At 34.6% G+C, this 24089-nt stretch overlaps 1 protein-coding gene and 1 pseudogene across 2 annotated transcripts; one reads left to right on the top strand and one right to left on the bottom strand.

Moving 5' to 3' along the window:
* Nucleotides 1–8449: 8449 nt before the first annotated feature.
* On the bottom strand, nucleotides 8450–16295 carry LOC143630675 (DNA-directed RNA polymerase III subunit 2-like; annotated as a pseudogene). The gene is made up of 37 exons (XR_013153218.1): nucleotides 16222–16295; nucleotides 15013–15134; nucleotides 14816–14908; nucleotides 14682–14748; nucleotides 14510–14600; nucleotides 14365–14417; nucleotides 14185–14249; nucleotides 13973–14078; nucleotides 13763–13873; nucleotides 13529–13588; nucleotides 13395–13424; nucleotides 13243–13293; nucleotides 13070–13168; nucleotides 12928–12987; nucleotides 12755–12847; nucleotides 12587–12688; nucleotides 12394–12504; nucleotides 12191–12307; nucleotides 11973–12086; nucleotides 11795–11875; nucleotides 11572–11676; nucleotides 11412–11492; nucleotides 11195–11326; nucleotides 11058–11102; nucleotides 10885–10962; nucleotides 10664–10803; nucleotides 10501–10588; nucleotides 10311–10423; nucleotides 10087–10222; nucleotides 9871–10001; nucleotides 9667–9792; nucleotides 9515–9570; nucleotides 9372–9442; nucleotides 9210–9294; nucleotides 9016–9119; nucleotides 8810–8938; nucleotides 8450–8719 (listed from the first exon to the last, which is right to left on the bottom strand). The product of XR_013153218.1 is annotated as a DNA-directed RNA polymerase III subunit 2-like (transcript).
* Nucleotides 16296–18628: 2333 nt separating this feature from the next.
* On the top strand, nucleotides 18629–23812 carry LOC143630723 (F-box/WD-40 repeat-containing protein At3g52030-like). The gene is made up of 9 exons (XM_077099652.1): nucleotides 18629–18785; nucleotides 20456–20644; nucleotides 20727–20781; nucleotides 20887–20985; nucleotides 21119–21222; nucleotides 21342–21431; nucleotides 21528–21667; nucleotides 23152–23236; nucleotides 23335–23812. The coding sequence occupies exons 1-9, from the start codon at nucleotides 18640–18642 to the stop codon at nucleotides 23699–23701; spliced, it is 1275 nt and encodes a 424-aa protein (XP_076955767.1). The 5' UTR covers nucleotides 18629–18639; the 3' UTR covers nucleotides 23702–23812.
* The last annotated feature ends 277 nt before the right edge of the window (nucleotides 23813–24089 follow it).

The following is a 24089-nucleotide window of genomic DNA, read 5'->3' as shown; positions in this document are numbered from 1 at the left end:
CACCCCGCTAAGCCCTAATTTTTTTTATTAAAAAGTTATATATCTTTTTATGAAAAAAAATGTATAATCAATGTTACAACACAATTACATAACCAATAGCTTGGTCTAGTGGCAAAGAAGATCTAACCAAGAGGTTGTGATATCTAGTCTTATTTGAGACATTTTCAAGTATATCTATACAAAAGTTTTTAAAATTACTCAAATCATAACCAAGTAAGCCAATTTAAAATTAAATTGTTTAAACTCAATAAAATGTTCCTTTCACTTAAGGCCCAAAAAAATTTCGCCTTTGGGCCAAAAAAAATTTCACCTTCTCGGAGCCAGTGCTGCTGCTGACTATCTCAACTTCGTGGGCACTACAATGAAATATCCTTTGGAGAATTAGAACGATATGTACGTGCACTTGAAAGAAAGCCGTTATTCACCTAACCTACCGGAGAAAGTACATGAAGTCATTGATGAAGCTGACTCTCTTGGTATCAAAAAGGAAGACACATATTACGATGCTGCAATCAGACTTATGCTCGAAAAATAAAGGCGACTGTTGGTGCAGGTGGTGATCAAGAAGATTATGCTAATGATGATAATGAAGGTGGTGAGGATGTTGCTAATGATGAAGAAGAAGGTGGTGAAGATCCTAATGGTGATGAAGAAGAAGATGGTGGTGAAGATGCTAATGATGCCGATCATGGTAGTGATGACAAAGGTGACAACGAAGGCAGCGACGAAGACGGTAGTACTGACGAAGGTAGTGATAGTGAAGAAGATGATGATAATGGGAGTGATGATGATAGTGCTGACGGTGGTGAAGAGAGTGGCCATGGTAGTAATGATAATAATGACGGTGGTGATGATAGTACTAGCCATGGTGGTGATTCAAATGACCATTGTAGCAGTACTGATGATCACCACTACGGCGGAGAATATGGTTATGGTTACGGCAGCGGAGGTTGAGGATATGGCCATGGTTACGGCAACAGTTACGGCGGTGGGTCGGGTTGGCAGTGATGTGTTGTTTGTCCTTGTGGTGGTTAATTAGTATTTGTCCTAATTTCTAGTAATTGTCTAAGTTGGTTTGTGTGTTTTTTTCTAGTTCAATTTTCTTTTTCTTATTGTTGAATGTTGATGTTCTACAATCTATCTATTTTATGAACTTTCAGTTTTAGTAAATCTGTTTTCATAAAAACTTGTTAGATGGGGGCTTTCGTTATTATTTGTATATATGTTAGGTTTTGACAGCTATTTATTTTCAAGAATCATGATTATGGTTATCAGTTGGATAAAAAAAAAACTTGAATCTGTTTAGTGTAAGAGTGAGAGAGATCGAAATTGGAAAGAGAAAGAAACACACAATACATCAATCAGAAGCTAGAGGATGAAAAAGAATTATAAAATGAGACTGACCTAATCCAAGTAATGACAAACAGAACCAAAAACTGATAAAAGCCACCTTAATTAACATGCAAATTAACCTGATAATAATTATATAAGATTGTAATTTGTAACGATGTTAAGTTTTCCCTAAAAGGATTGTGTGTAGTTTTGCCTCTTTAAAAATTTATGATTCAATCTCAAACAACCCGATCTTAAAACTAAAAGTCCAAAATAACCCACCCTACAAAAGTTTACTTGAGTTCAATAGAAGATATGAATAGCATTTATTTAGCCAAAACAAAATAATACTCCGTATATACATACGGGCATTATATAATGCAAACCCAAAGATTTCACTGCTAAATGGAGCAAACATGAACAATGTTAATAATTGGAACGTTGTAACAAAGGTGTTTCAAAAAAGGTTATCGATTTGGGAAAGTAAATTCGTTATTTCGATAAAATGGAATTTGGAGAGCCTTCCAAATTATTACCTTTCGTTATTCAAAGCTCCCTCTAGTGTTTTAAATAATCTCAAAGGCCTCATTAAAAGATTTCTATGGGGAGGGTCAAGCAATACAAAACAAATTTATTGGGTGGCTTGGGAGAGGGTGGCTTTACCGACAAATAGAGGCGGGTTGGGTCTTTCAAGATTAAAAGATAATCAATCCTGTTTAGCTATATGGGCCTAGAGGTTTAAAATCGAGTTAGACGGGCTATGGAAGAAGGTGATTGAGTCTATTTACTACCAACTTTTGGGATGGTATCTGGTTTCGGTCAACAAAAAGTTTATAGGGGTTTGGCAAAACATAACGAAATCGGTGAACAAAATGGTTTGAACAAGTTGAGCTTGATGTCACTTTGACCAAATCATTAGAATTATGTTGGGAACTATTATAAGAACTAGCATTTGCATTCGCGCGGATAGTTTAGTTTAATTTTTTTACTGTTTTGTTTTTTATTTGTATTTTGAGTTTTGATTTTTTCATTATTTTTTATGAATTCTTTTAAAGGTTTTTTATCTCAGCCTATTTTGACTCATTTCAAACTTTTCAATAGTCCATTTGGACCCGTTTTAACTTTTTCTATTTTCTAGTGTAACCTAATAAGCAAGCATGTCTCTTAAACCCAAATTAACCCAAAATGTTATATTTATAACCCAAAATAAGTTGTATGAGTCACAATTGTCATACCTATCCATAACAAAAAGCCTAATAATGAAAATGAAGTGTAAGATAGAATTAAATAAAAAATATAATATAAAAAACTAAAAAGAATAAATAAAAGGAGTCGAGGACAGTCAAAGTTGCAGGGAAATAAAGTTAGTACTTAGTACACACCAATCACTTTCATTTTCTTTGTTGCAAGTCATGTGAACGTACGACCATCACCCATTTCTCATAACATTTTTTGTGACATAACAATAAAAATGACTATCTTTGTCTTTACAATATATAATAACATGATAAATTAAGACGTTTTGTTTTAAGGGTTTAATAATTTTCAATGCATAAGATACAAGTGTAACAAAGGACAGAGTTGTCTTTTAAACACAATCTACACCCGTTCATTTGATTTCAACAAATATAATTACAAGTTTGGTACCTCAACTATAATCCAATTTTGTTAATTTAAGAAATAATTACAACTTTCATCCCTCATGTTTACCCAAGTTTTACTCTAACTTTATTCTTTTTGGTTTTCTTGTTATATCTTTTATAAAAACTTGATTAAAACTAAATCTGAACATACCAATTTAACGAGCTTATTTTTATAGACCTGTCAATATAAAAAAATTTTAAAACAGATAAACGTCTTAAAATGTACAAGTCATTAATGCATGGATATAAGCATGAATGTACAAGTTAGTTTTACAACTAAAAATTAATTACAAGTATAGTACCTCAACGTTACTCAAATTTTATTATTCTAAGAATTACTTACAACTTTGACCCCTCGTATTTATATAAAGGGAAAATTCTCAAAATGACCCAAAAGAGGAGAGAGAAACAAAAAAAGCTCCTAAATTTGTCCACATTTCCAAAACAACTCACTAAATGTGTATTGAGGCGACACATTAGTAAAATAAACGACGAGATTTTTAAACCAATCAAAAGATGACATGTGGAAGGAACCTGACTTACCCGACGAGATTTTTAAAAATCTCAAGGTTTCCGTCCAAATTTTGCAGTTAAGCGACTTTTTAAAAAACAGTCTCTCCAGACGGTCCTTTTATGTTTCTTGTCTGGTCCGTTCATATCTATTTTTTCTTGAAAAAAGAGCTTTCTGAATCTCGTCTTTCAAGACGCATTTAGATTGAATTTCGTCTTCCAAGTTTATGTTCTCAAGTTTCTTAAACAAAACAAAAATATCTATGAAACCAAGAGAAGAAAGTAAAGAAGAGAATAGAGATCTCTTTTTCCACCCACCTGGTCTCTCATGGACACAATAATCCAACCCTAATATAGGTATAAACAATTCATCCAATTAATTAGGTATAAACAAATAAACTTACTTTCCCCAAATTCATATATCTAATTATATATGCGTATATACAGGTGGTGAGTGATTATTTAATAATAATATGGTGGGAAGAGGTGGAGCTGCATCGTTGGATCGGAAACGAATAAACGACAACACCACGCCTTCTACTTCTACGGCACTCAATAGTAATATTAATAATAAGGACAAACACAAAGACAAGCTCTCATCCTTGCCTTCGGACATCCGCAGGCGGTGCCAAAGCGTTCGACGTTAACTGTCCCTCGTCCGCTACCATCGACAAAACCAAAGGCGAAATTCAAGATAAGAAACTTGAGAATATGAACTTGGAAGACGAAACTCAATCTAAATGCGTCTTGAAAGATGAGATCTAGAAAGCTCTTTTTTCAAGAAAAAATAAACATAAACGGATCAGACAAGAAACATAAAAAACCGTCAGGAGAAACTGTTTTTTAAAAAGTCACTTAACTACAAAATTTGGACGGAAACCTTGAGATTTTTAAAAATCTCGTCGGGTTAGTCAGATTCCTTACACATGTCATCTTTTGATTGGTTTAAAAATATCGTCGTTTATTTTACCAATGTGTCGTCTCAGTACATATTTAGTGGGTTGTTTTGAGAATATGGACTAATTTAGGATCTTTTTTTTTCTCACTCCTCATTTGGATTATTTTGGAAATTTCCCCTTATATAAATATTATTATCTTTTGATATGTTTTATAAAAAATATGATTAAAGGTACTCAAATCATATAAATATCAAAATAACCAAGGTGAACTTGAGTTTAAGATTTTATCTTTAATTTCGAGTTGACCTGAGTCGGCTCAGTATGATGTTCGACTCGAGCTAGGCTTGACTCGCTAACAACCTTTTAAGTGTTGTTTCACGCTACATCGTGTAGGCATCTTACTAGTAAAGTATAAAGAGGCTTAGGTCCTTCCATGATATTAACCTTCATTTTCCTACCAAGGTAACCACAACGAACCCTTATACTACATTAAAAGGTACATTATTTTGTGTTACATGTGTTTAGTATACTAAAATTTTTATTAATACATAACTTCATCAAAACAAATAATTCTGTTATAAAATACTAAATTCACATACATACATTTGTGCTACATACACTTATTCTTGTTTATTGTTATCTTTCAGCTAGCTGCTACATTACACCGCTCGTCTTGGGATATTGATGATTTCTTGAAGTTAATCGAGAACTTAGGTGATTATGCGACGTAATTGAACGTGGTGTTGGTAGTTGTGGATGGTGGTGATGAAGCTAAAAACCATGTAACTTCAACAATGAACAACTAACGAAAGACTAGAAATAATTGCCATCACTCTCTTCACCACTAGTACCATCAAAACCACCATAGTCACCATAATCATCATGATCACCGTAATCACAAGGCGATGGTGGATGGTGTTGATGATGCTTATGGTGGAAATGGTGGTTTTAATGTTAACGGTGGTGAAGGTGTTGATGGTAGTGGTGGTGGTTATTTCTAGTCTTTTGTTACTTGTTCGTTATTGAAGTTACATGGTTTTAACTTTTAAGATATAATGTTGCACTTATGATAAAGTAGGTAGTTGTTTTTAATCTTATTTCCCATGTAGAGTATATTAGGTAGTTGTTTGTCCTTGGCACTTTTATTTACCTGGTTATGTGAATGTTTGTGTTTCTATTTGACAATCCTATAGTATTTCACTATTTTGTCTTTGAATGTTTGAGCATATATATATATTCGAAAATATGAATATGTCGGTTGAAGGTTTGAGAGTATTTATTTCACTATTTTGTCTTTAAATTCTCACCAATGGCAATCAGGAGAGATATGTTTCTCATTTGGTTTTTAAATTTACGAATTTATTTTTAAATTTTTTTAAACAACTATTTTTGAAATAAAGAATACTAAAATATGTTAAAATGATAAATTCGATCATGAGTAAAGTTGAAGTTTCTGTTTTAAGGTTTCTTTCAACTCCGTCACTTTCTTTTTCTACCATATCGAACGGGAATGTCTTACTCCCCATGAGTTAAGTGTGTGAATGACTCACCCAAGCCTATTGAACTCGGGTGAGTGTGATGATAGTAGAGGGTAATCGAAAAGAATGTCCCTCCCACGACCGCTTATCATCAAACTGGTCAAGGTCTATTTTGTCATGGTTGTGTTTGGTCTTTTATAGTCTTTGTTCGGTGGCAGGGGCACAAATCGATTAAAAATATGAAACAAGCCGAGCCAAGTATTTTTGAGCTCATGCGTTAACTAAAACTCTTTTAGTTTCCGAGCCTAAACTAGAGCCTTGTGTATTTTAAGTTTTACTTTTTTCTAAAAAATGTGTGTTAGAAAATGAGTTTTCCAAGTTTTATCAAGCTAGTGAGGGGGGCTAATTTCTTTTTAACCTTTCTCAACTAAAATATGTATTACAAATACTAATTGATGCATATATACTCGTACAAACGTATACGTACGTACATATACCTCTAACCTCTTTAATTTCTCTGTGGGTTGGTGATCCATGCATGTGAGAGTCACAATTAACTTTCCAAAATAGCCATCCACTTATGCAACAATAAATATCAACAAACCGACACATCACCATATCGATCAGTCACAATCACTGTCATCGGTTACTACTACTATCTTCATGATGATCACCATAATTAGTCGTTACCATCGTCACTCAGCCATCACTAAGACGATGGATCAGCCTTATACTCCTGCCATGTATTATTCCAACAATTCGAAGCCAGCTACTCCTGGCGTCCCACATTACAGATCTTATTATTATTATTATTATTGTTACATATATGTAAATAGCCAGTTGGTTGCCCATGATTTTTCATCCGTGAGATCTTCGAAATTTACTTCTCTTGGTGGTTCGGTGGAAGCATGTGGGGTGGTAGGAGTGGCTGGCTTCGGATTGTTGGAAGAAGACATGGTGGGAGAGTGTTAGGCTGATCTATCGTGTTGCTGACAATGGTAATGACTCTAATGATGGTCAGTGATCATGAAGATGGTAGCAACTCTGGCGAGTGTGATGATAGTGACCGCGACTGATCGAGATGGTGTTGGTGTTGGTGTTGGTCATAGCTACGTTGGTGGTGGTGACTGGGACCATAAGGGGGTTACGGGTATGGGACTAGAGATTGCTACGCCAGTGGTGATGGAGGCGCGTATGGTTGGTTACGAGGGATATTGTCAGTGATTGAGGGAAATATAGGCGGGTGTTTGGTGTCCTTAGAAAACAATTTCTTTTAGTTGTAATTTTTTTTGGTGTCCCTAGATAACATTTTTTTAATGTTGTGTGAATGTTTCTATTTAGCTGTTAAGTGAATGTTTTTTTACGTTTCTACTTCACATTCTTATGAATATTATGAATATTCCGTCTTTGAATGTTTTGAGTTTATATTAAAGGGAAAGACTACAAAATAGTAACCAGTCTGGTTTTTCACAAACAACTCGTCTTCAAATTAAGATAGTAGTTTCCGAACTCAAATTCAAAAGCACGAATTTGGGTCATCGGATAAATGCGTGTTCCGTTATCAATGACTAAAACAAAACTTTAAGAAACTATGGAGAATCGACTTCTACTTGGGTTTTTGTAATACATAAGCATGGTGTATTCGAATCTGGGTGTGCACTCAATCTTTTAGATTATGAAATAACCGAGTTCATATGGGGGGTTACCCATCTTTTAGAAAGAAAATTGTTTTGTTTTAAGTTTGTTTTTATAAGTATTAAATCATGATAAATTTAAATTATCACAATACAATACAATGTAGATGGTGTATTAAAGAGAGAAAATGTTACTCATGTAGTCATGTGCACTTGTACTTTTGGTTCATTGTTTTATTTTATTTTTATACATTTCGTGCTTTAATAAATTGATCATAAGAGTAAAGCTAAAATATAAAGTATAACAAAAATGAGAATGGTAAAAATGAATCTAACTCATTGATTGAAAAATTGTTTTGTTTCAAGTTTGTTTTTATAAGTATTAAATCATGATAAATTTAAATTATCTCAATACCTCAATATAATGTAGATGGTTTATTTAATTATATTTCAGGTCGCTTTCAGCTTCTTAGCCTTGTTATGAAAGAGGGAAAACGTTACTCATGTAGTCATGTGCACTTGTACTTTTGGTTACTTGTTTTAATTTCTTTTTATCATGCGTTAATGAATTGATCATGAATGTCCATTTTTCGATAAGAGAGCTCGTTTTGTTTGCTTTGGGATTTAAATATTTAAGTTCTATGGTTGTAAAAGTCACGCTTAGATGTTAATTAATTGCTTGTTGGTGTCTAGCCAACCTTCATAATTAAATACAGTTACTATATTCTCGAGCCAAGTGTAACAAACATGAAGGAGTCAGACGTTTCTTTTAACTTTTACGTGTAAGGTTAGGGCTCGATCCCAATTTAATGTTCTTTTCACGTATCATATATAAATAGGGATCGAACCCTAACCTTGTCTATCAGTTTGTTTAATAAGTAACTTTTCATGTATGTTAACCAAGTAAATTATCCATCGAAGAACAAATTTTCTTTTTTTTTCGGAATCGTTACGATGGGTTTTAGATGTGTAAAGTTGACTGATAAAGTCCTACCAAGAGAGCAGTAGAAAATAACTATGATATTTCAGTAAATCCCGAACACTAATTATCGTGCAAAGCTACCAACAAAACAAACCAACCACCAATAAAAAAATGTGGGTTCGTGTTTGTTTAACTTCAACCGAACAAACGAATTCTATACTTAAAACTAGTTTTACTCGCGATGACCTTATCATAAATCAGCCAACTTCAAACGTGGAACTACATTCATCGACTGGAGTTCCTGCAACGAGCAAACAAAGAGTTAATAGTTAATACTTAATACCATCCAATTATTAAAGCAAAACCGAAACCACTAAATTTTTGGATTTACCTGAAATAAAAGCTTGCAAGCGTATGGTAGTTTCATGGCCGACATATTATCTCCGTTCTTGCATGTGGAACAAACCTTGGTTTTCGTTTGATAATTTATGTATCCCATTAACCCGCACTTTCTACAAACCTGTTAGGTAACAAACAATAATAAAGCGTAAATATTATGACATCATTAAAAACAAATATTGAACATATGTTATGTACCTTGACTTCAAACGGGTCACTAGAGATCATTAACCGCTCATAAATTAAATTACTCGTTCCATAAGCAATTAAACAATCCCGTTCCATTACACCGACTTGCAGACCTAGGTATTAATCACAATTATTATCAAAAACGAATAGACGATGTAAAGTCAAACATATTATATCAAAAGGGTCACAATTATTATTCTCACCTCCGCTTCTACTTCTCCCTTGTGTGGGCTGTCTCGTTATCAGTTGCCGTGGGCCCATGCCTCGGGCATGCATTTTATCAAGAACCTTGTTGTATAGATCACAATTAGTCATTTGCAACTACTATAAAGAAACAAATAATATATTATTATTTAATCAATTACCATGTGCTTTAGTTTCTGGTAGTATATCGGCCCCATGAATATATACGCTTGTAGTGGCGAACCAGTGATACCTGAAATACAATAATGATATATTAATCTCCTTTGTAGTGTAGCAAAATAATGTGCAAAAAGAAGATAAAAACCTGAATATAGGAAATCTTTCCCGTTATAGCTAAATCCATGCTTCACAAGGGTCGCACTGTTTACGATATAAAACGTCATCTAACGCGTGCAATTATATTAACTTACGATAATCGATAAAACTATCTAGATGAGAGAACATATTATACTATACCTTATGTCTTCAACTTTGTCTGCGTGACCACTCGGTTCTCCAAATGCACTTCCATAATGAAATCTGCCACATGAAACACCAGCCTTACTTCCAATAAGCTCTATCATCTTCCCAACCGTCATTCGACTGCACATTCGATAAACAAATAGTCAAAACAGTTTACTTTTTTTTTTAAAAAAAAAGTCAACGTGTCAACGTTCCTACCTTGGAAATCCATAAGGATTCATAATCAAATCAGGGCATATGCCACGCTCCGAGAAAGGAAAATCTTCTTGTTGAACAATGGTCCCACAAACACCTTTTTGACCGTGTCTGCTACTGAATTTGTCACCAACCTGAACGAATTAAATAATAAGCGTACATAAAACTATAAATTTGAAAAAAGATATGCATAGGTGTTTTAAGATCATAAACTTTTACCTCGGGCCTACGAGTATGACGAACCATGAATTTGACAACTAAATTTTGTTTCTTATCAGAGCATAAAGCCACTCTGTTCACAACAACTGGCTCCCCTTCTACACCTTTGCAGGTTTGTCTATTTGGTCTATATTGACTGGATGTAACAATTAATAACAATATTATTTATAACTATCATAATAGCAAAATAATAAAGTTACTAATATTATAGTCAGTCAACTCACATTTGTGACGGATGTGACTTGGTCTTCGGATCTACCGGGACCTCTTTCTGGAGATAAATATCTTGATGTCTCATAATTTCACCGGGAGAAGCAAGTCCATCATGATCCAAAATCTACACAAAATCAAGTCCATCAGTTGTTCACAAAATGACTATAATTAAACATTGTTTAATTAAAACTATGCAAACACCTGCATCTTCTCGGGATCGTTATTGGATTTGTTAGGCGAAACCATTCGGTCAGATACATGCTCATACTTCTGAAACATAGAAGACATCCTGTACATGCAAATAATAAGCAACTTCGATAACCGAATAAAACAGAATAACTGAAAAAGGTTATTTGATAATTACTTTTTCATAACAATACAACGACCAAAACCACGATCCAGAGAAGCTTTATTCATGACTATGGCATCCTCAATGTCGTAACCGCTGTAACTCATAACTGCAACAGTCGCATTTTGACCTGCTCCAAGCTTATCATATTTAATCTGAAAAAAAAATATATTGAGTTTTACAAACTAAAAAATCAAAAATTCTAAATTAGTCTGGTGAGTAAGAATAATACTGACCAGCTCAATTGTTCTCGTTGTCAATAACGGTCGTTGAGGATAAACCAGAAGGTAGATCAATGTATCCATCCGACATAGCTTCATTTTAAAAAATAATAAACTTAAGTAAATATCTATAATATATAACCAAACCAACTAAAAAATAAATTTCCACAATAAATAAAAAGCCATACTTGGTTATATGCAATATTACCCATTGCTTGCTTTCCCATAGCACACTAAAGAAACAAAAAGAAAACGCATAGTCATCAAACCTAACGCAATCAGAGTTTTAAAGGTCCAAAATTTCACAATAATAAGATGTAAAAACCTGATAAGTATTTCTCGGGGACTGATTATGGTGAAGATAAGGAATCAGCCCGGCACAAGCACCTAAGATTGTGAAAGGTTCTATTTCAATATGAGTTGTATCACGGGTAGCCTCTCCTTCATATAAAGCAATCTATCAATCATAACACCAAGTAAGAAAACAAGTTATGAAATCAATAAATAATTTTCAATTTCCAATTAATAAGAATTTGGCGTACCAGAGCATTATTCTCTTCATTGACATCAAGATACTCTAGCAGTCCTTCTCGTAAGAAGCTGTCGAAATTGCGAACTCCGTCCTTTAAAAGAAAAGAGAATTAAATAAGTGTTCGAAATTTGTATAGATAGGAAACAAAATTTGTGTTTTAAGCAGCTTAATTTCAACTCTTGCATGTGATGATGCTTGATCCTTGATACACCACTGTCAGCAATTACAAGTGGCCGACAAACACGACCACCGTCTGAAGCAATATAAACACAACGCTGCCAACAAAGAATTTAAAAACTAAGACAATAGCATATGTTTACTAAAGCAAACTTAAATAATGACATATACTTTTGAATGTGTGTAAACTAATGATTGCAAGTTCAAAGAGCTTACTTGTTTCTCATGGACGTATATGCTTACAAAATCACCTACTTTACCCGACCTCCGTAGCTTTCTCATTCCATTTGCAAAAAGCTACAAAGTCTTTCAAAAGCAGTATTTAAATATCAAACATATGGCATAACTTAAGTAATGAATAATAATATAAAGTAGCAAAATTTATGAACAGAACCTGTGGCTTCCTATGCTTGCCCAGAATAAGACCGTTTAATATAACGAGAAATGAATCTGGCGAATGAAGTTCTTCACCAGATAGTGACAAGTCCTCAACTCCCAAGCAGTAACACTGTAAAAAAAAAGAAAAAAAGATAAATAACAAATTAACAATATAGATATGATTTACAAAATATTAAAAATAACGAATAGATAAGAAAAAAAACAAAGAAATACCAATGACATAATCGGGCCTTCCTCTTCATCAGTCGTAACGTGGGTCATCAACGCCAGATTTTTCACCAGCCCACAAGCTTCACCTTCAGGAGTGTCGCACGGGCAAAGCATACCCCACTATAAACGAAAATTTCAACACACGTAAATACAACTAATTACAATTTGATCAAACAAAGTGAGTTCAAGATTAATATTGGGCCTACCTGGCTAGGTTGCAAAGCCCGAGGCCCGCTAACTTTCCTCGACTTTTCAAACTGTGGGGAAATTTTTGTCATGGCACCGAAGGCTCCAATGTACGATAGTCGTGTAACAATCTGTTACAAGTGCATTTTTAGTTTTATATGACAGGTAAATAAAAAATTCATAACTAATCTTAAAGCAAAGAAAACAAAGCACCTGAGTAATGCCTTTTCGGTGCATTTTAAACCGACTGGCATCCCAGTTTCCCGTAGAGAGGCTGCGTTCCAAGCCATTAGTAATACCATCTTTCGCCATTAACTGAACACGAATAAAATAAAGGGTTAAAAGATTGACACCGTTCCTGTTTAATCAAAGTTGACATACCTGTGTTATATCAAACCGGCTTGAACGAGCGTTCTTATTTAGAACTTTATCCACAGTCAACTTTAGCGTGTCATTCATTGACTTGAATAAGTCCTGAAACATGACGTCACGTATAACCAGATATCACACATAGTTAACATTGATGTTGATAATAATAATAAAGAATCACTTGCCTCAAATAAAAGAGCTAACAGTTGCCCTGAAAGCTCTAATCTTTTATTGCCGACATAATCCTGTAAAATCACCTTCAGTCAAGTAGTAGAAAACACGCATATATGCATCTATACATGAAAGGTGGTTTAGGCTCAAACTTACTTTGTCGTCCATTGTGTCTTGATTTAAAATCGCATCCATCATGCATCTCATCATCACCACAACATATACGCATTTGGGATAAAGATTATTTTCGCGGACCTAGAAAGAGATATTATAAAGTTGTGACGATAAATTAAATATCTTACAATTCATCAAAGAGTGATTCAACTCACCGGAATATTGGGAATAAATAAATCCCGAAGAACACCCCAAGCTCCCTCATCCTAAACAAAAAAAAAGAGTAAATGTTACACTATAATTCTAACTTTAAAAATACATAAATAACTATATGTCTTCAAAAAGGAGAGAATATAATGACACATACCTTACCATACCTATACATTGACTTCTTACGCTGCATCCAAAACATGAATAATCGTGATAAACATAATGATAATAATACAGAATAAGTTGGAAAGTAATCAAACTTTCTACTAAATGTTGACAGTCAAGTCTTACCTTCTTTTCAAGAAAATCCAAAGCGTCCTGTTGCGTATAGATGCCAAGACTTGCAGAATCCTGAAATTTGACAAAGTGAAAATGCATAAAATGTCATGTATATGATTGTATTTAGTTTGCTTTACTAGTTTCCAAAACTTTGTTTGACAAACCAACTAGCAAATTGATTGTCAACTAATTTAGAAAACAGTCCGGTTTTAGTACGAGAAAATTAGCATACTGAGGATAGCTTACTTCAATAGACGGTAGAAGCAGAGTAGCATACTGAGGATCCCTACCAAGCATTTGTACAACTTCCTGATCGGATTCCATACCCATAGCTTTCATGACTGACATAATAGGAACCTAGAGTTTAACAATAAACAACGTTAATTAGTCACGTAGAAGGTGATAACTATTTATCTTTTAAAAAAATATATACGCAAAATTTGGAAGAGCGCGTACCCTGGAAGTAAATGCGTTCAAAACCAAATAAATTTTCTCTTTCTCCATTCTTATAATTGTTTTACTTTTCGTCATAGCTGTGCTGCTCATCACGGATGCCTGAATGCTGTATAAAAAAAGGAATATGTTAAAAGGAAATAAGAAAATAAACAAAAAGGCATACATGTCTTGAAAAAAATTAATTTAAAAAAAAAGAAAAAAACAGAACTCACCAGCCTTTCTTATCTGAGTCTATAATTATCCTGTTCTTTGAAAGCTGTTCTTGAATTAAAATCACCTGAAAAAATCACCAAAAAATAACTATATATTATTAGTAACATCCATAAAGACATGAGATTGTTGAATGCTAAAAGTATTCACGTTTATGATAAAATAAAATAAAAAGCTTTCACCTTTTCATTTCCTTTCACAACAAAATATCCGCCTGGGTCAAGCGGGCATTCACCTAACAAAAACATGAACAAAATATTATTGTTACAATAAGTTGATGACATCGACTCGAGTGCATATAAATAGACTACAGTTTAGCATACAGACCAAGTCTTGCTAGTTCATCTTCATCTTTTCCATGAAGAACACACGAAAGACTCCTTAACATAATCGGCATCCTTCCGATAATCACGTCTCTCTGCAACATCATATGAAAGAAATTTATATATCGTATCTAGAAACTAAGGTTTCTAATATTATCAACAGATTTAAAACATACCTTCATCAACATACGAGAATCGTTACCATTGCAATACTCAATGTTCACATATATCGGAGCAGAATACCTACAGATGTAAAATCAATTATTACGTCTATTTTATGACATGTGCGTGAACTAAACAACTAGCTTACGTCTTATCAGCTAGACGACAATTTTGAGAGGTCAATGAGTCGGTGACCCCGTCAACAACCTCAGAAGGCCTCCCGATCCAAACGTCTGTATATCTGTAACACGTTACAAATAAAAGAGTTTAAATGTTCATAATCTACGAGAATTTGTAGCATTGGAAATTAAATGCTCATAAATTACAAGAATTTGACTGTCTTACTTGAGGTAGACCTTAGGATCAAGTTTAGCTGTTACGAGGTTATTTGCGCGAACAATCTTCTTTATTTCGGTCCCAACAAAATAATTAAACGAGTCCAAATGTTGCTTCTGCAAACCTCTCACCTGCAACTCCAAAAGTTAGCACATAACAGTTTGCAAAACTCATAATTCAAAAATATGTTCATCCCTATGTAATATTTGTAACTAGAGGGGTGAATTGCTGACACGACAAGTAACCTAACACAATATTCACAGGTTTGAGTTTGGTATAAACAGGTCAGGGTCAGTTCAAGTCGAACCCATGACCCGTTTAGCTAAATGAGTCAGGTTCACAGGTTGACCCGTTTAGCTAAATGAGCCAGGTCCACGGGTTGACCCGTTTAACCTGTTTTTACTTGAAATGTATTTTAGATCTCACAACAAAAATGTAGTTGTTTTATTTAAGTTAGTATTTTTTTTGGTGTAAAATGTAAATGAACAGTATAAAACTATAAACACACAAAAACAATAAAAAAATACAAGGACTTCAGCTCAAACGGGTCATGTTCGGGTCAACCCACGAAAATACAAGTCAAGTTCATGTTCACGAGTCTTACACGATTATCATGTTCGGGTTTGACCACCAACCCGCAAACACGACCCGTTTTACACCCCCTATTTGTAACAACATCCAAGAAATCATAACATGTATGAGAATCAAATGCCCAAATGAATATGTAAACAAAAAAAATATTATTAAAAAAAAAAACCTTTCGGGTCGGTCAAACAGGTCGTGTTCGGGTAAACCCGCGAAAATATGAGTCAAGTTCGTGTTCACGAGTCTTAACACGATTATCATGTTCTGGGTCTGTTTCGGGCTAGAACCGCGAACACGACCCATTTAACATCCCTGTTTGTAACAAGTAACAACATCCAGAAAATCATAACATGTATGAGAATCAAATGTTCAAATAAATATGAAAAAAATAAAGAAATAAAAAAAAAAATGGGTCAAACGGGTCGTGTTCGGGTCAACCCGCGAAAATACGGGTCGGGTTAACATGTCTAACACAATGATCGTGTCGGGTTAGACCCACCAACCCGTGAACACACACCCATATATTTTGTAACAGCTAACAACATCGAGAAAATCATATAACATTTATGAAAATCAAAAGCTTTAATTAAAATGAGTAAAAATGAAGCATTTAAGTAAATGTAAAAAAGAGACCTTGAGAAACTCAGGAAGTAGTTGAAACTATCAACAGCAGACTTCACTGGAGCGTCTTCTTCAATTACACCCATGATGATAATATTATTATTCAAAGACTGTTTTTTTGTTTCTGCTTGACAGAAGAAGGTTTTAGGGTGTGTTGTGTTGTGTTGTGTTGTGTTGTGTCGTTGAGCAGACACTGAAAATAATAGGGCTTCAGTTTGAGTTTGGGATGGACCAAGAGATAATAACTTTGTATTATTATGGAATTATTATAGCCCATGAACTTTGTTTTATGGCCCATGAACTTTGTAATAATTTTATTTTGGCTTGGGTTATACACACTAGGAAGGTTATTCAAACACCAGGAGAGCGTATACAACTTGTATAGAGTCTATACCAATCGTATAGGTGCAGAGTCAAGTCATTTTCAATCAGGAGTGTCAGGTTTTATTCCATAGTACTGTATAGTCCTTATATGAGCCGTATAGGGCTATACAACTAGGGGTGTTTGGGATTGCTTTTTGGGATGGCTTCTTAAAAATGTTTTATTCCATAGTACTTGTATAGAGTCTATACCAATCGTATAGGTGCAGAGTCAAGTCATTTTCAATCAGGAGTGTCAGGTTTTATTCCATAGTACTGTATAGTCCTTATATGAGCCGTATAGGGCTATACAACTAGGGGTGTTTGGGATTGCTTCTTAAAAATGTTTTTTTGCTTTTTGGAGAGACAAAATGTCCAATATGCCCCTGAGGGGTGTTTGGGATTGCTTCTTAAAAATGTTTTTTGCTTTTTGGAGAGACAAAATGTCCAATATGCCCCTGATGATATAACCTTTAAAAGCAAGTTTTACTATTTTAAAATGTTTCTACATTAAACTTTTATTGATATGTTTATAATTTGTGTCTGATTACACGCAGGCTTGGTGATTTTTCCAAGGGATTATGTTGAGGTCGGATGCTTTTTGACATAGATAAATTAAGTATGTCGCAATGTTATATTCGAAGGGACAAAATATATTTCGGAAGTGATTAAAGAAAAAAGAAAAACACGGGTGAATAGTAATTTAAATTATGAATATTTAAAGTCATGAAAACATATACAGTATGCCATAATCGAAATATAAATGCATTGATCGTGATCCTTTGTCCCGGCCATTGTAGCACGTGTGTCGCCCAGGGCATAAGGGGCATGATGACTTGACGTCATCCTCACCTTCCTCCGGCTTATCACCGGCAGTCTGTTCAGGGTTCCAAACTCTAAACAAGTAATCACTAATAAAAATAAAAAAATAAATTTGATAATATTATATATCTATTAAAAACCGACTTGTTGAACATATTGCTTTTTTTTACTATGGCCATCAAACTTATTTTCGTCTTATATATTTTTTTTTCATAACATTTATAAAAACTAACTTCAAAACATTTGTGTTTAATCTTTTTCAACCAAGCTTTCAACTTTTGTCTGGTTTCTTTGTAAATAAAGAAAGTTAAGTAGATCATCTCAATTAATTAATTTTCACACATGGACAAGCAAAAATTGATGCATATGGATATGAACCCGTACTTAAAACACACGATAAAAAAGAACATACACTATTGATTACAATGTTATTTATTTTTATTGCAAAATAAAGGTCTAAACCAAATTATGCGTTATGAGCTAACCAACATGTGCCAGTTAAAACATCACATTTGTCACGTAGACGATGGGGTTTAACTGGCACACCTTTAAACTTGGGCCTTGTAGATTAACTAGCTAGTTACAAGTTGTGATTGAATATGATTGGTGAGTTTAAAGTGGATCTCATCGACCATAAACTGATAACGTTGCAACGAGAACGGCGTTGGAGGGTTAAAAGGGAATAACGCCTAGCAATAACTTGGTGGCGTTGTGGATTGGCGCCTGTTTTGGTTGTTGTCATGGAGTATAACGCTTGAAAATGGATCCACAACAAATAGCCTCATAATATAAGGAAATGAGAAGATACTATACCAACTTCAATGTGAGTGTGACATTTATAAGCAATACCCATTTCTCAATATGTCTTCATCTAGTTAAAATATTTTCCATAAATCAGGTGTTAAAAGTTTCATAATTTAGCTGAAAATTTTGATAATTCATAGTATTTTTGAATGATCAACAAAAAGATTTTATTAAGCCTAAAACGACAGAATAAGAATTTCGTATAAATGACATATTTCTTTTTAGAAAATAAAATTATAAAATTTTTTAACGGCACAATTCAAAACACTTGTGCAAGATTGTCGGTTTAAATCTCAAACTATATGGGTTTTCGTCCCACCAAGTACTAATTGTTACGTCAAAATAACCCGTTTTTGTGACCGTACAGTATAGTTTGACCAGATTGGAGAAACGAGACCATCCAAACGACTACCACTACTCATCGTCGGGTCTGTTTGAAGAGTAATGGACCGGAGGACATCATCATCTTCTTCTTCACCGGCGAACACGCGTAGGAGTATTGAAGGCTTGAATGATGACATCATGTGCACCGTGTTCTCCTTCCTTGATCTCATCCATCTCATTCGCTGCACCGCCGTCTGCAAGTCATGGTATCATCATCATCATCATCATCTATATTATTATTAATTTATTGTTATATTTTCTAGGGTTTGCGATTTCTTATTTCAGATTCCGATTGAGATTCTAGTATTAATTATTTTTATTTAACCACCACATATTATTCGGATCGATAAATTTCGAGAGCCTCAAATAAAACTCGTTTAGTTATCGAGCTCATTTGGACTTCTATATGTATTAATTTTACATTGCACAGTCGAGCTCTAGCCGAGCTTTGGCTCGTATAAGGTAACACACGAGCTTGAGCTGAGCCTTGTATGGGAAGCTCATTTAGGTTTACAGAGGCTTAACGAGCTTTGTATATTTTTTAGTTTTGCCACGTTTGACTTCTATGTATTAGTTTTACACTGCACAGAAGCTGAGCTTTGGTTTGTTTTAGGTTCCACACGAGCTTGAGCCGAGCTTAGCTTGTTTAAGGGTTTTTATCAAAATATATATATAAATAGTTTAAAACATTAGCAAGTAATAGACGAGCTGAGCTGACTGCCGAGCTTGAAAAAACAATTCACAGCGAGCTCGAGCTTTTTGAAAAATCGCTCGAAACGAGGTCGAGCCTTGTGTATTTTTAGGGTCTGCGATTGCTTATTTGAGATTGAGATTCTAGGGTTAGCTTATTTTAACACCACATATGATTCCGTTTCTACTTGAGTTTGGATCGATAAAAAGCTCGAAACTAGCCGAGCTTTTTCGAGCCTTAAATAAAGCTTGTTAGTTGTCAAGCTCGAGCTAGAGCCTTGTGTATTTTTAGGTTTGACCTCTTTTGGACTTCTATGTATTAGTTTTATGCTGCACAGTCGAGCTGTAGCCGAGCTTTTGCTCAGTTTTAAGGGTTTTCTAAGTATATAAAAATAATTAAAAACGTATATGAATTAGTTAATAATAAATAATAAACAAGCCGAGTGCTTGAGCTTGAAAAAAAGCCGAGGTTGAGTTTTAGAAAAAGAGCTTGAAAAAACAACTCACGAGCTGAGCTCGAGCTCTCGTAAGTCAAAACGAGCCAGGCTCAGAGTCAGTATTTTTACCTTTGATCTCTTTTGGACGCCTGTGTTTATATTGCATAGTCGAGCTATAGCCGAGCTCTTGCTCGTATAAGGGTTTTCTACTTTTCTCAAAGTATATAAAAATAATAAAAAACGTATACAAATTGATTAATAAAATAAATACGAGCCCAAGCTTGAAAAAACAATTCATGAATGGAGCTCGAGTTTTAGAAAAAGAGCTCGAGTCTAGTCGAGCTCGGGCTCGGCTCGTTTACACCAGCAAATTTCTCAACACTCCCTAATATGGTTAAATAATTTCCATAAACTAGTGTGTTAACAGTTTCATATAATCATATTCTAGTTGAAAACTTTGTTGGGTCATGGTTGAAGTATTGCTTTTCACTCTAGGACATTGTTGACTCAGTGTGTAATGTCAGAATCCATATCAATGGTCTGTTTAGTAATTTAGTAATACCATGATTGTCTCAAAACTTCTATTGAACAATCAATTTTTCAAAAATCTATAAGATGATTTTGAAAGGGTTGGTGGAGAATATTTTTTAAGCCTCTCATTGGTGTAGCAGTTTATATTTTTGAAGCCTTTTCTGTTAAACGGATTATATTTGGCTTAATTTCTTCGTGTATTATATGTTTTTGTGAAGGAGCGGCGTCATTGATAAATCAAAGTTACTCCAGATTTTGTACCGCAAACAAAGAGGGATTTTTGATGTATCTACGTCTTCAGAAGGAACCTGGAAAGGTAAAATTCAGGACTTGGCTATTAGTCAACACCGGTCAACATTACATTCGGGACTTGTTGACATATATCAATGGAAAGGACATTCTGAAGGGTAAGCTTTATTTCTTCATGAATTTCTTCAGCTGATTCATTATTGTATGATAGTTTTAATTTTATAAGTTGCTTCGTATTAGGATTGACAAGTGCAAAATGAAGACGGGATTGGTCCTCACCGGTGGAAGTGGAAAGGTAGAGTCTATGCAGATATTTTAATAACATGACTTGAAAAAGCTATTGGATTAGTATTAGTTATTCATTCCTTTTATTAAACATCATGAACTTCATTTTTGCTAGGTGATGCGTCTTTGGTCTGTAGAACGATATAAATGTCTAGCTGAGTATTATCTTCCACAAACAGGCTCCTTGATTGACTTCAATTTTGACGAGAGTAAGGTACCTTCTGTTGCTTTTTCGAGTACATTTCAAAGTCATTTTCATCCTTTAAACCATCAACTTTTCACAAGGTTTGGTTTGCTACATGCCTTTTTATTTTATTCTTAGTTAATATTTGGCTGCATCTTTGTAGGTTGTTGGATTAGTAGGAAATCAAATATGCCTATGGAGGCGCAACGAAAGAAGAAGTATATTTTCCTCACAAAGTGGTCAATTTCCCAAAAGTTCTTGCATGTGGTAAACTATTGTTCATGAATACTGAATAGTTGTTTGTCAGTTTCATTTTATCATTATTTTCTTTATAAATGCATGGTGTTAAAAGAACATTTAAAAGAGCATATCATCTTTCATTGTAGCTATGTAGATCCAGAAGCTGTTATTGGATGCGAAGACGGGAGAGCTCGTGTGTTTGATATGTATGGCAGGAAGTGGTCTAGAATCATAAAGTAAGTACCTCCATAACCATCTTTATGTTCTCCTTTTAACCTCAAGTTGCTAGATGTTTATTAATATTAAGTTTTTATTGTAATGATGTATTGTAGGATGCACAATGGGCCCGTAACATGCTTATCTTTAAGTGATGACCAGTTGCTTATTGGTGGTTCATCTTTTGGTCATATAGCTTTATCAGATCTTTCGTCTGATCAGCAAGTAGCACTACTGAAGACTAATGATTTTGCAGGTCTGTTTCATTTCTTCCATAACAAATGCCTTAATGCGGTTGATGAAAATTTGCTGCATGAATTTTGAAACATACTGTAGTGTATTTTGCTTTCTTGCTTTGATTTCTCGCCATGTTAAAGCCATAATATGTGGTAACTGAAGAGATGGCAAATCTAACCCGTTTACTTGTGAACGGGTCGATTTGGGTTATATGTTATCTTTAATGAGTCAAGCTGATAAATTAAACAATATCGACTTTAAAGGAAACAAGCAAAATTGAAATTCCAAGTGCATATACTTATGTTGGTATTCCACTACATGAACAAAACCTTAAACCAACAAGCAAAACATACTAAATCACATACTGATCAACTCAAAAGTGTTTAGTTGAAAGCAGCAGCAACAGCATCATCTGTGATGCAGATTTCTGTTTCGTTATCACACAGTAGGCTCCAACAACATAGGCATGATCTCGCACCAATGGCTCAAGAGTTTAAATTTTAATTTTGGTGACTTGAAATTTTGGAAAGTGATGGCTTTTTCTTCACTTCCCAAAACCACAACAGATACATGGCCCGGCTGATAAGTTTAGAGCTATTTAACGTGGTTCCAATACGGCGCAAGAGGTCCTACTTTACTTCATTAAGTTTAGAGCCCTTGGAGCGAGATCATGCCTGTGTTGTTGGAGCCTAGTAGCCTATCGTGTACCAAAGAAATAGAATTCTGCATCATATATGCTGCTGCTGCTGCTGCTGCTGCTTTTAAGTATCATCATCATCGTACTTAGTGTATCCCACCAATAGCAAAGCTATGGTAGGGTCTGAGGAGGGTAAGATGTAGACAACCTTACCTCTACCCTTTAGGAATAGAGAGGCTGCTTCCGGTGAGACCCCTAGCTCGATAGTAGTTTTGCATCAAGCCTTGGACATAAGGCACATAACACTCAACCATCGGGACACCGCCGATTGGTGCATGTACCCTTGTCTTTCGGCTATCAACGCCACCACATGATGCTTGATTAACCTTCCATCACTTTTAACGTTTTTTTCACGGGATTAGTAAAATAACGTCAAAATTAGTGCAATTTCACCCACCCGAGGGTTCACACATATATACATTATATGTGCGCACTGCAAGCAGCAGGGCGATGTTGCTTTTAAGTATAACGCTATGAATTGATTAGTATGTGATTTAGTTTGTTTTGCTTGTTATTTTAAGAAGCATCGGAGAAATCGCTTATAGTATTTTTGTGCATTCAAAACATTAATTTATCGTTGAAATAGTGTAATGTATATAATATAATATATTAAAAGAAGTTAGAAGTTTTAGAAGAAGCGGGTTTCTGGTCAACCCAATCCATCCAAAGTACGTGTTCTGCCTCGTTACCCGAGCTTGTTCACTTTACACCACTTATCATTCACAACATTGTAAATCTTATTTAAAAAATACGTGGCTTCATCTATACAATATCCATGTAGCTCATAAAGCATCTTTTTGTAACAGGGTTGACCACCTTGTGTTACAGCTCACGTTCACATATCGTATTTTCTGGGTCAAGATCAGGGCGGGCTTCTTCTTGGGATCTAAGGTATGTCATATATGTATGCATATATATCAGAGTTCAAATAAAAACATTAAAAGTTTTAAGAAAACAAGAATGAGATAATTATATCTCGTCACTTTCAGGATGATGAAACAATTATGGGAAGCGCGAGTGAGTCCAAATCTCATATCTTCAGTTCAACATATGCGTGATGACATTTCGGTATTAGCTGTGGGAGGAATAGATGGTGTGCTACGCTTCGTGGACCCACAAACCGGAGATTTTTTGTCAAATTGCATAATATATGAAAGTAGCAGAAAGTTAAATCGTTCAGAAACTTGCCATTCAACTGTTACCAGAAAGAAAGGATTAAGAGTTTCAGAAGATGCGCGTTTTGATTTAATACCCCGGCTTTCCAGACCGTCGATTAGCTGTTTAGCTGTGGGGATGCAGAAGGTTGTCACCACACATGTTGATGGGCATATCAGAGTTTGGAAGTTCAGAAAATGATTAGATAATTATTTAATGTGTGTTGTAACATTTACATGAACCTGTATGTTCAGTACCTATAACTTCCAACTCTTCAAGTGTGTTGTATATTGAATCATATGGTGTGGAACATGTGACGTAGGCACCCTCTTATTTCCACGCAAATCCAGAAGTGTGGGGTGTGGAATTCAGTAACGCATTCGAATCTAGCTCCATAATTTACAATCTCGAATAATTCGAGTATTGAAACTTGATTCGTTGAGAACCCCTATATAATTTAAAATCTCCATAATTTATTAGTCTCGAATAATCGGGACTAATGGGGTGATCAGGCTGGGAGCGGTCGCCTTCTTAGTAAAACAAATATAAGAAATAAAATAAACCACCATATGATTTAGTGTGTTTGTAT

This window comes from Bidens hawaiensis, unplaced genomic scaffold (genome assembly GCF_021521415.1).
Source record: "Bidens hawaiensis isolate Kalapana, Puna unplaced genomic scaffold, B.hawaiensis_p1.1 tig00005780_1, whole genome shotgun sequence".
Classification (NCBI taxonomy): Eukaryota; Viridiplantae; Streptophyta; class Magnoliopsida; order Asterales; family Asteraceae; genus Bidens; species Bidens hawaiensis.
The sequence above is the reverse complement of the archived record's forward strand: the minus strand, read 5'-3'. Positions and strand labels throughout refer to the sequence as shown.

Excerpts from the sequence above, each read along its gene's own strand:
- LOC143630723 (XM_077099652.1), top strand. The coding sequence starts at position 18,640 with ATGGACCGGAGGACATCATCATCTTCTTCTTCACCGGCGAACACGCGT. Across the intron at positions 20,782-20,886 it reads TCACCGGTGGAAGTGGAAAG|GTGATGCGTCTTTGGTCTGT; the intron begins GTAGAGTCTATG and ends CATTTTTGCTAG. Across the intron at positions 21,668-23,151 it reads GAAGACTAATGATTTTGCAG|GGTTGACCACCTTGTGTTAC; the intron begins GTCTGTTTCATT and ends TTTTTGTAACAG.